This window comes from Saprolegnia parasitica (genome assembly GCF_000151545.1).
Source record: "Saprolegnia parasitica CBS 223.65 unplaced genomic scaffold supercont2.254, whole genome shotgun sequence".
Lineage (NCBI taxonomy): Eukaryota > Oomycota > Saprolegniomycetes > Saprolegniales > Saprolegniaceae > Saprolegnia > Saprolegnia parasitica.
Window position 1 is genome coordinate 3,299 of NW_012156648.1, and position 11,486 is coordinate 14,784.

Consider the following 11,486-nt stretch of genomic DNA (forward strand, 5'->3'; position numbering starts at 1 on the left):
GCTACCTCGAGGTATTACTACTCTTGTCTGCTGCATTTTTGGTCCGATTTCCGGGTTTATTGAAACAGTGATAGATTGATAGTATTATGTGTAGTGCATTCGGGACGTGACTGTGGTGGACGGCGACCGCATCCGCCGCGGCTTTCTGCGCGTCATCAACTCGATCGAACTGGCGTGCTGTCCGTCGCTCGAGGCATCGCACGGCCTTGCGCGTGGCCAGCTCTACCGGGTACGACGACCTCTCGGATGATGGACAACTTGTCATATGAAACGAGTAGTCGGGCCACATCTTGCTCGAGTCTCTGGACCACGACGGGCTCTTTGACTTTTATTCGACGTACGGTGGCGATGCAAGTGGATCGATCCCACGCTCGATCAAGCTCAAGGCCATGGAGCATTTTGTGAGCCAGGTAGAAATAGTTTGATAGACAATGGAACCCCTCGAATATGGATCGATAGATGCTGCGCGTCGAAGACCACTTCTGCCAAGACCGAATCCAAACCCGCTTCGCGACGCAGCAACGCGCGTTTGTGGCGCCGGCTCCGTTTCGCGCCAAAGCGCCGTTCTGCGAACTCTGCTTCAAGAGCTTTCACCTGCTCTCGCAGAAGCTGCAGTGCTTTTTCTGCCACAAGGTAGGGATCGTTTCGATGATGGAGACGACGACACGGAGTACGTAGATGGCGTGCAAGCGCTGTGCATACGTGATCCACGCGGAGACGATGGCCTTTCCAAAGAAACTCCGCGTCTGCACCACCTGCTACTGCCCGACAGCGCGCCGCCGCACGTCGACGGCAGTGCACAGCGGTTCGTGCTTTCTCAACGACGAGCTTTGGAGCCATGCAAAAGTATGTAGACACGCTCTCGGACGAGGCCAGCAGCGTATTCGCCATGGGCGGCCCCATCGCGCTGGACGACGACGACGACAAGCCGCGCACTATCCAGCTGTACCATCCTAGCGAAATGCGCCAGAGTTCATTGGCGCAGCCCACCACGATCGACGACGACGACGAGTGGGGTTTTACTCGCACAACCGCCCTCTCGGTACTCGAGTCGCGATCGTCGTTTAGCTCGTACGCACCGTCCGCCGCCGCCGGCGACAGCACGCGCGGGCAGTATGGGTACCACTAATTAACGTGCAAGTTTGAGTTGAAAGCGTCGTGGGCGAGATAGATAGATAGATAGATAGACATCTGCGCCCCCAAAAGCATTGACGTCGATGGTACTGAGTGGGCTGCCGACCGACGGTCTACTAATAGTACTCATCACGCGATACACTCGAGGCCGTGGCTCGCGGAGGGTTGGCCGTGCGTTCCGAAGGGAGTTCCAGTCGAGCCAGCAACCGACCTGTCATGTGAAGAAGCCTTGACGCCCACTTCGGCGTGGACGGCGTGACGTCAACACAAAGTGATCGTGTGACGCAACGACGCTCGTCTCGTCAACGCAGATGCCATGGGTCTTGTCTGTGCCGACCCCTCTGTGTCGCTACTACCTCGTGAAGCAAAGACAGGACGGTGGTAACGCTGTCTGCGAACGTGGCTGGATTCCAAGTCAACATCCCCGTCGACTTGCTCCTGCGTGTGCTTGCCGCTGGACGAAATGCACGAGTAGCTAGACGGCTGGAGGCTCGCCGACCAAAATTTACGGGGGCTCTCAGCACAAGGGCAACTGCCACCTGGATGATTGTCGACGGCCGTGAGTCACAGCGACCGCCAATGATATCTCACGGTTGCCATTGGAGCAGCTGGTGACGTGCTGTGAATTGCCACAGGTAGTACTTATAGCTGCCTTTTTATGGCCAAGATCATCTCCCCATGGCCTCCAGGATGCATGCCTGCTTCCAGCGACCGCCCACCAAGCGCCACGGGACATTGAGAAGCACTGCAAATCCTCTTTACATGAGTGCATCCCCGTGTGGGTGACATCCTACGATGCGCGTGCGGCTGTTGCGACCTCCTGTACTTGGCTACGGCAATTGCGGAACCAGACGATGCCTTTGGGTTGAAGAGCTTATCCAAGCGCGCAGTTTGCGAGCGGTGCGATGGGAGGGATGTCCTTGCCGCTCCCGCCCGACTTCTTTCACTGCCCGCCGCTCTCCGCGTCCGAGCGCCAAGCCTTCGTGAACCAAGCGCACCACATTTGCTTCCTCACAGCGCGGAACGCAGTCTCGATCGCAGCCAAAGGCCCACCGACCAAGGTGCTGGTCCACGCCCAGACCAAGCGCCGTCTCCAGGTCCAACGACTGATACGAATCAAGACGGATTGAGCGTGTCGTCATGTAGATCTACCACGGCAACGACGTGCTCGATGCAACGCTCGACGGTGTCGTTGGCGTCACGCAGGTCCACGCGTCGTGGGACGAAGTCGGTGACTTTTACAACTTGAGCAGCGCGGAGAGCGTCGCCACGTTTGGCAAAGTCTTTGCGCACTCGACGGCCGACCGGTGCTCGCTGTACACGCTGCGTCGGTCGACGAAGCGGCCGCTCAAGTACGCGGGCATTTCGTGGATCGCGATGGACTGTCCGTCGCCGTTCCTCAAGCGCCGCGACTCGTGCGTCCTTGAGGTCCTCCGCACTGACTCTAAATATGTAGTACGAGGTTGTCTGTTATCCTCTATAGGCCATTCGCGAGTACGAGATGCAGTGCCCTGAAACCAAGGCCGTGCGCCGGTGTTGGGTGCGCGCGCTGCACTCGCTCGAGCTCGACTGCTGCCCGTCGCTCGAGCAAAGCCACAAGATGGTGCGTGGCCGCCTCGTCCGGGTACACTTGTTTGTTTTTTGGTATCAAGTTGAAATGATCGATCTATCGATGGCTAGTCGGGCCACGTTTTCATGGAAACGGACCGCCCCGGGGTACTCAACTACTTTGTCGTGTACATTGGCGAAGCGTACGGCGCCGTGCCCCGGTTCGTCCAGCAGTCGTGCCTCCAGCGAATGCTGCCACCGGTTTGCTATGCCCGATCGTGCATCGTACGTCACTCTACTCGTGTAGATGCTGCGCCTCGAGCCGCATCTGCAGCGCCAGCGCCTCGCCTTTTACTTTTTACATCACCCGATGCACCCGATTCGCGTCGCGCGGCGCAAAGCCGCCGAGTGCGGCTGCTGCCGGACAGCGTTCAGTGTCTTTAGCGGCCCCAAGACCATGTGCCAAGTCTGCGAAGAGGTACATTCTGGTCTCGAATCTTACGAGATGACGATGTGGTGCTAGACCATTTGCAAAAGCTGCCACCTTTCGGTGCGCATCGACCTTCACCAGTCGACCGTCACAGTCATGGTCTGCACGACCTGCTACACTGGCATGCTGCCACGTACACGCCATCTTGATACTTGATTGATAGTACTGAATTGACGAATAGGAACGGAGTTTATGCGCCGTCAGCATGCGGCGTCGACGATGGTGACCATGTCCATGGTCGACGGCGAAGCCAGTCGGCTTGGCCTCGACGCGTCGTTCGTGGCCCAGGCCGAGACCGTCGAGCAAACATTTGGGCTGCCGTGTGTTCAAGTCGGCATCGATGGCGCGATTGAAGTGTACGACGAGACGTCGCCGTCCGGGAGCAACCACACGTCGTTGTAGCTTTTCCAGCGACTTCATTTGGTGTTTAACTACATGTCCATACTATGTCCCGATCGTACCCTTTTGTAGCATTTTGTGTATTTAGTTAAGAGCAATGGCAGCGAATCCAAACGGTCATGCAACAGACATGACTTGGCAATGTCGTACTACGCAGATTCGCACGTCGCCGATTGCGTGCGATTCAAAACAAAAGCAGCCGGGGTCTTGAATGAGGTTCATGGCATTTTGTATGATTGCACCTTAAGCGCATCCAACACTTTCCACGACGTCACGTCCCGCAATAAATGTCCGAATCGACGCCAAAAAGGTCATATCGTTGTGGACATTCAATGAATTCGCGTACTAGTATTTTTTTCAATCAAACGTGTTCGCGTTGAAACCATATTAGCAAAAACTAACTCAAAGACTTCGCATACGTAGTGCTACGCCTGAATGCGTGGGAGTTGGCACCAGCACTGGGTCGTTGGGAGTGAGCTGCGCACGGAGAGATCCATCCCGTGGTGGACCCCACTCGCCGAGGGTTAGCTCGCTCGAGGTCGTACGCAGGCTCCTGTACTCGGACCACCCGACAGAGGAGTGCAAGCCGTGAGTGTGTTTCAAACGAAACCGTCCGAGCCCGCATCCGAATAGATCCGGATACCGACCGAGCGCATAGAACCGACGCCGCACGCGGCGAGGCCGGACGACTGGTGGCGGCGCGTACTAGTAGCGGGAAACAAAACTCGAAACGAAATATGCACGCAGACACGCTTACGAACGCCATTGGTACGTCCCAGTGAATGGCCTCTGAGCACTCTATGGGCCGCGACGATGCGAACGCGGTCGATGGGGACTTGTTTGACACGCTTTTTATTTTAGGGCTAGGGTTCTTACTAGGGATAGGGGTCTTTCTTCCCGAGACCACGATGCATGGGATTCTGGGATTCCCAACATGTGCAAGATCAGCCCACGCACCACCAAACCAATGAGTGAGCGCGATAACCCAAGTCGTGGTGCGCTCACCTGCCGCCGTTTGATGTGGCGACGACGACGCCATCGCGGGTGCTGAACCTCTCGACGGTGTGCTTTGAGTTGGATCCATCAAGGCGCTGCAAATCGCTCGTTACATGGCCCACACAACCACGGTTAGCATTTACAGTCCAAGGGTCTATAAATTGTCTATAGACTCTTGCAGTCTTGGGCAAATGGTGGCGCCGACCCTGGGGCATGTACCTCTTATTATCGATTTGTTTCAATATTTGATATATTAAATTGTTGAAGTGTGATGAAACAATATGTATCTTACCTTTATAATCCGATATACGCCAATAAGCAATTTTCATGCTACCTGTGTATTCCTACCAGTCTTACCCGCTTGTCATTTGGCCTGGCGCGGCGATCATTAATTTGCTCCAGTCTGCAACATATAGGCTTGGATGATACTAGTAATGCTCGGGGCAAAACACCCTCGATAGTGTGCGCGCTGTGGGGTTCGAGCTACCGACACGTACAAGAGTAGATTGATTGGTATCGGTAGCTCCCCTCGTTGCACGGTCGTTGTGTTCTCGGCTCGCGGGTACAACTCTGTCTGGACCTGATGCCAACATGTGACGATGCCCCGCGGACGCACCTTGTTTGTAAAATAAAGTCGTCGCGTTCACACAACACAACGAGACGTGACTGCGCTCCTCATGGACGAACGACTCGCATCGCGCGGTCGTTCGCATTGACTCAAAGCTGCAGCGAATTTCGGGCCCTGAATCGTCGATGAATATGTATCGCCGATCACAACGCCGGTCGGCTTCAGGCGTCGTATAAAGCGTCAATAAACAGTTGATGATCCTTGGTACAATGTAATAGTATGAATACTCGGTATCGCGACATTGGGACGCCACCGCGCATTCGAGGCGCGCGCGTGTCGCAGCGCAGGACCTTCAAATGGCTCCGTAGCAGTTTGCGTCATGGCTGATCGAAGCAACTGCGTCGTGCGTCATTTCGTTGCAGTCATCACCAAGACCACCACCCGTATCGAAAGCATACTGAATCGCTGCCGCCAGCGTGGTTCTTGGAAGCACGCAAGGAGCCCGTCGACGCGCGTCGTTGCACCTCAAGAACGTCCATTGAGGTTCAACGCTTCGAGTGACGGAAGAAAACAATCAAACTCTCGGTCGGGCTGTCGGGCTACACGAATGCAGTAGCGCAGGAAGCGAGAGAGCCATTCAGATGGCGCTATCACATTCAAATGATGCGTCTCTGCATCATCGCCGCCTTGTTCCATAGGACGAGCGGGACGCTGGCAATTGCTGCTGGCTACCTATCAGGCCACGCATGGAATGTGATTGTCTGTCAACAAATTCGATGATTCCACGTCGCTCTGAGTCGTTTTTAAGTTTCATAATCCATTCTTCCTACAAACATCAAGTACACGGATAGGTTCAAACTCAAAAACCCGTTCTTAATCGGCCACATGGCACCTGTCGACGCCATCTGGCCAACGGGCGCAGTTTGCGATCGTCTGGCCGTCACACACACATCAATGCCGTCGTCGTCGTCGCTGCCGCTGCCGCCCAACTACTTTCGCCCGCCCAAGCTGGCACCGCTGCACCGCGCCAACCTCATCACCAAGGCCCACGAAGTCGTCCAAGACACGGTCAAGAACGCGCTCTCGATGGCCAAGCTGCCCATCATCAAGGTGCTTTTGAACCCTGCGACGCGCCGCACCGCCAACGTACGCCGCTTCTCTCTTGGTTCTTGCATGAAATGGATCCGCGACTAGATGCACGAAGGTGTCGATCTCAAGGACCCGTCGCTCATTGGCATGACGTGCGTGACGCCGGTGCGCGCCACCTTTGACGAGGTCGCCGACTTTTACACGCTCAACTCGCCGCGCAAAATGCGTGCGTACGCCGGCGTCGTGAGCCAAAACGTGCTGGACCGGGTCACCTTGTACACGCTCGTGGGCGACGACACGGACTTGCACTTGCCCTTGACGCACGTGACGGTGATCTGGAGCGTCATGGAGAGCAACTTTTTGGCCAAGTCGATTGCGATGAAGCGCGATGCGTGCTACCTTGAGGTACACGCTCCATCTTGTCAGAACAATCGACACGAGTGTACGACATACGACTATAGTGCATTAGTGAAAACTACCTCGAAGACCCGGCGACCGGCACGCTGCGCCGTGCGTGGGTCCGCGCCGTGCACTCGGTCGACATGCCGTGCTGCCCGTCCATGCAGTCGTCGCACGGCTTTGTGCGCGGCCACCTCGTGCGCGTACGTGTCTCTTCTTCCAATGCGATGTCCAATGTGGAGTGACGGAATGGGATCGATGCATAGTCGGGCCAAGTCTTTTTAGAGACCGACACGCCGGGCGTCCTGGACTTTTACTGGTGCTGCATCACCGAGCCCAACGGCCGGCTTCCCAACATGATTCACCGCAAGGTGCTTCAGGGCATTGTCAGCCAGAGCTTGAACCTCGAGCAACACTTTTGCGTCGCGCGCGCCACTGCGTACTTTGCAGCCCAAGCGGCCGCGTCCGAGCCGAGCCAGCTGCCGGTCAAGTTCGTCAAGAAGACGGCGTTCTGCGAGCGCTGCGACGTCAAGTTTGGTCGGTTCTCGACCAAAACGCAGTGCCAAAAATGCGGCTGGGTATTTTATTGCATTGATTTCTTTGGAGGCGGATGCCCACCATCCCACTTGTGTAGGTGGTCTGCAAGCGCTGCTGCAAGGCGTGGCCACTGCAGATTGCGGGCCATGTGGTGCCCACGGTGCTCTGCACGCACTGTCTGTGCAGTCGCCCGGACGGCGCGTCGTCGGCGTATGCCAACCAAGTGCCGCTCCTCGAACTCGGTACGCTGCTGAAATGCAAGAGGCAGTGGCGTACTGACGTCGTGCTACTAGAGGGTCACAAATCATCATCCCACCTCGTAGACGACGACGACGAGGAAGACGGCGCGATTTCCACGTGCACGGACGCGAGCTCGGAAGACTTTTTCGCCTTCAAGACGCTGCCGCGCGCCAACACCCTCGAGTCGGAACTCGGTGCAGTCTGGGGCGACGACATCCCGGACCTCGCCGTGTCCGAGTGCAGCAGCCAGAGCTCGTTCGCGCCGTATTTGTGATCATGCGAGAGAGTTCTTTATTTATGCCCGTCGTTGCTCTTGTGTGTGGTGCGATCGCCTCAACGGTGGAGTCGCCTCGACAGTTTAGCGCCTGAAATGGGCAAGCGGCAGGTTGCTCTTTGCCTCGTCATGACGACGTTGGTCTCGGAGAAGGCACGATACGAAGCTTACTCCACTCGTCGGCTCCTCGATAGCCATCGTTTGTCGCACTGTCGTTGTGCCGAGACAGCGAAAAGAAAGACGGAGGTCGCCGAAACCGAACCCAAAGCTGCCCTATCGGACAGGTAGCACATGCGTCGTTTGGACCGATATCGCCAACTTAAAGCATCGAATGCAACCAAGTCGTTTGTGTGTGTGGCGGCGCCTACTCTGTTGAAGTTAAGCAATCGCCTACTGGTACGCTGCAAACGTGTCAAGTGCGCTTCGGAGATGTAAAAAGGCGTTTGATGCAACGGCCTCTGGAAAGTGCAAAGCGACTTTGCACTTTCTATCTCTCACGATTACATGATTCTTGGCCTTCGAGGTGCGGAACCCTAGGTGCTAGGTGCATAAAATATTGAAGTCTACTACGTGGATTGTAAACAAGTGCGCGCAAAGCGACGGGGACAATGATGGTAGAATGTCCATCCATCCCGTGTGCAATAATATATCAAGGGCATCCCTCTTGCCGAGTTGTTTGCGCAGGCAGCGTTCTACCAGCGACGCAACGTCGTATTAATAGTACGCTTCTTGTTGCAGTATGGTATTTTGCAAATTCGCCAGCAACCGGCAAAGGATCGGACGAAGCAGCGCCGCCCTGTCCTCGTCCTTGGAATGTGTGGTTGCATCCTTCACTTGGTTCTTCTCGACGAGCGACCAGTATAGAACTATTTAAATATCTAGATACTGGATGCCTTCTATCAGTCCTGAATCTAGCAAACGCAGCCAACAATCAGCTACAACCGAGCACAGCAGCCTTCTCCACTTTGCCGATGTAACGCGTAGTGCAACCCTCTACAGCTGCCACGTCATGACCGGGTCAACCAGCCACCCAATAGAGCCATGTGGTAGCGTGATAGAAGGTCATCGGGAGAGGCAGAACCCGATTCGCATCCGAAAAAGACATGCACGCGATGTGGCAGCGCGTGTGGCTGGGCCTAACACTGCCTGCGACCGCGTCGACGTTCCCGTCGTCGCTCTCCAACGACAAGCGCGCATCGACACAGCGCTTCTTTGGCAAGCCCATCGAATGGGTGCACGGCAGCCCGCGCCCGGCCTACAAGGACGTCATCTACATGCTCTTGCATTGGAGTTGGCCGCGGCTCTGGTGCTTTGTGACCGTCGTCTACTGCTCCATCACGGTGCTTTTGGGTCTCGTCTTTTACGAAATCTGCGACGAGTGCGACGTGTTTTCGGAAGGGCTCGGCATGAGCTACCAAGCGTTCTCAACAATCGGCTTTGGCATCGTCTACCCGATGCACCGGTGCGGCAACTATGTCATCATCGTCGAGGCGTTCGCGTCCATGCTCATGCTACCGGCGATGGGCGGTCTCCTCTTCTCGAAGCTCTCGATCCCGCGACTGCGTGTCGCCTTTAGCAACGTCGTCGTGCTGCAGCCCAACTACGTCAACGGTCTGCCCGCGCTGGTCTTTCGCGTTGCGAATCCGAGCCCGTCGACGCATCTCGAGACCGATGTGCTTCTGGACGTTCGGTTCCTCGCCGAGCTCCACATTGCCAGTCGCCTCGGCGTAATACGGAATTCGCACCCTTGTGGTCTCAGCGTTTTCTCGTGGTAGGGCAACCATGTACTGCAGCGGTTCGACTTGCCACTGCAACAGTCGAGCTTCATTTTCTTCCGATTCGCGCTCGAACTCGTCCACGTCATTGACGCCACGAGCCCGTTGGCGCCCTTTGCTGTCGCGATGGCGATGGAGGATGACGCGATGGTCATCACATTAGCCATGGAAGCGGTCGACGCCAACCGGCACACGTCCGTGCTCGATCAACACGCGTACGCCCAAGCCGATGTCCGCGTCGGGTTTCGCTTTGCCCGCATGCTCTCGCCACAGAGCGCGGCCAAGCTCGCGCTTGACTTTGACTTGCTGCACGCGGTCGAGGCCGCGCCCATGGTCGCCCCGGTGCCGCTGCTGCGCAAACCAGCGCCAGCGACGATGTGCACCCGAGCGCGACGCTGACGCCGTCGCGTCACGTGGAAGCCACCATGGAAGCCATGCTGCACGAAGCCCTTGTCGACGAGACGACGCATGATGCGCGCCTTTCGATCGGCATGGAGAAGGAAGGGTATGTGGCCATGCAGGACGACGTTCCGCTCAATGCGACGACGATTGCGCCGCTTCATGCTCCGTTTGCGGCGCAGTACTACTACCACCGCATTCTGAGCGCCCACTGGCTGCCGGTCGTCGCCGAACTCATGCTGGCGTTCCTCGCCATCAGTGTTTTCTTTGGCTGCCTGCACTGGCTTCAGGTATGGTTTTGGTTGATACCTTGATAGTCTTTGATATGGATTCGTGGCACTGGATTGTAGTTTGACGAAGGGCTGTACGTTCTCCACGGTCTCACCGAACACAACTCGAAGTTTGAGCTGTGCTTTTACTTGAGCGTGCATACGCTTTCGACGATCGGGTATGGCACGATTGGGCCCGCGCCCAACGACGTGTACCACAACACGATTGTCTACACCGAGGCCATCATGGGGCTCACGTTTGCGGCCATTTTCACCGGTTTGGACAATTTTTCTGCCTTTTGTGTCTTTGATGGAGTCAATGAATTAGGTATTTGCTGGTCGAAATTTGCCAAAGCCCGCGCCCACATTCGATTCTCAAAATCGGTCGTCGTCACCAATGTCTTTGGGCAGCGCTGTCTTGTGTTTCGCGCGATGAACCTGCGCAACATTGGCGAAGTCCGCCAGTGCCACTTCAAGTCCGTGTCAGGACATTCTTTTTGTTCAAGGCTCAGGTGTTGAATGTAGACTGGGGGCATTCCTCACGGACGAGAATGGCCACCGCCGCATGATGGACCTCGCGCTCGTCCAGCCGCAGTGGACCTCGATCAACGTGCCAATCACGCTCGTCCACTGCCTTGACGCAGCGTCGTCACCGCTCGCAACACTCTCGGATGCCGAGCTTCACAACCTCTCGCTCCTCGCACTCTGCTCGGGGTTTGACACGACCTTTTTCGAGACCGTGTACGCCCGGCACATGTATTTTGGTCCGTCGATCGTCCTTGGCAGAGACTTTCAGGACGCTGTCGCCTTGTACCCGGACCGCGTCGTCGTCGACACGGCGTGTTTTGATTCGTTGATTTAAGTCCGCCGCGTCGTTAGTGTGAATAGTGTTGTAAATATCATTACGTCGTGAAAGAGAAAACGTCATTTGGATGTCGTCGTGGCGCTTTATACATCTCTCGAACAACACAACGACACGAGTGTCCGTAGCAAATGAACCTCAGGATAGTTCACATATACTGGTAGTAGCTTGCAGTATAGGTCAACTGTCCATGGTAGTAGCGTGAAATGAGTGCTGTCCGACCCCTAAACCTAGAGCTTGATACCAGCCAAGGCATCGGCCAATCCAGGGCGGTCGGCGACCGGCGAGCGCGGAGCTCGAGGTGGCGACTTACGCTTCTTCTGGGGTTCAAATGGCTAGAGTCTCTAGCCACTTGACCCAGAGAAAAGCTACGCGAGACCCTTCTCTAGCCTGGAGAAGTGTTGCCGTCACTGCGTGTACAGAGTGTATCACCAAGTTGGATTGACTGATGTATACGAAAATCATGTTACATGTGCAGTGCCTCCAAATACTTTCGTCTTCCTGCAC

The 11,486-nt window shown here is 56.1% G+C and overlaps 5 protein-coding genes across 5 annotated transcripts; all 5 read left to right on the forward strand.

The window, feature by feature from the left end:
- Nucleotides 1–112: 112 nt before the first annotated feature.
- SPRG_16215 (hypothetical protein) lies at nt 113–1,129 on the forward strand (the record flags this gene model as incomplete). Its single annotated transcript, XM_012355503.1, has 5 exons — nt 113–229; nt 279–410; nt 460–633; nt 679–805; nt 855–1,129. The coding sequence occupies exons 2-5, from the start codon at nt 390–392 to the stop codon at nt 1,127–1,129; spliced, it is 597 nt and encodes a 198-aa protein (XP_012210893.1). The 5' UTR covers nt 113–229; nt 279–389.
- A 919-nt stretch (nt 1,130–2,048) lies between these two features.
- Nucleotides 2,049–3,574, forward strand: SPRG_16216 (hypothetical protein; the record flags this gene model as incomplete). Its single annotated transcript, XM_012355504.1, has 7 exons — nt 2,049–2,231; nt 2,281–2,562; nt 2,618–2,758; nt 2,815–2,943; nt 2,990–3,160; nt 3,206–3,305; nt 3,354–3,574. The coding sequence occupies 7 exons, from the start codon at nt 2,049–2,051 to the stop codon at nt 3,572–3,574; spliced, it is 1,227 nt and encodes a 408-aa protein (XP_012210894.1).
- A 2,502-nt stretch (nt 3,575–6,076) lies between these two features.
- Nucleotides 6,077–7,674, forward strand: SPRG_16217 (hypothetical protein; the record flags this gene model as incomplete). Its single annotated transcript, XM_012355505.1, has 6 exons — nt 6,077–6,281; nt 6,330–6,629; nt 6,686–6,826; nt 6,890–7,201; nt 7,258–7,402; nt 7,454–7,674. The coding sequence occupies exons 1-6, from the start codon at nt 6,090–6,092 to the stop codon at nt 7,672–7,674; spliced, it is 1,311 nt and encodes a 436-aa protein (XP_012210895.1). The 5' UTR covers nt 6,077–6,089.
- A 1,103-nt stretch (nt 7,675–8,777) lies between these two features.
- Nucleotides 8,778–9,848, forward strand: SPRG_16218 (hypothetical protein; the record flags this gene model as incomplete). Its single annotated transcript, XM_012355506.1, has 2 exons — nt 8,778–9,401; nt 9,450–9,848. The coding sequence occupies 2 exons, from the start codon at nt 8,778–8,780 to the stop codon at nt 9,846–9,848; spliced, it is 1,023 nt and encodes a 340-aa protein (XP_012210896.1).
- Nucleotides 9,849–9,874: 26 nt separating this feature from the next.
- SPRG_16219 (hypothetical protein) lies at nt 9,875–10,979 on the forward strand (the record flags this gene model as incomplete). Its single annotated transcript, XM_012355507.1, has 4 exons — nt 9,875–10,138; nt 10,199–10,394; nt 10,446–10,593; nt 10,643–10,979. The coding sequence occupies 4 exons, from the start codon at nt 9,875–9,877 to the stop codon at nt 10,977–10,979; spliced, it is 945 nt and encodes a 314-aa protein (XP_012210897.1).
- Nucleotides 10,980–11,486: the final 507 nt, after the last annotated feature.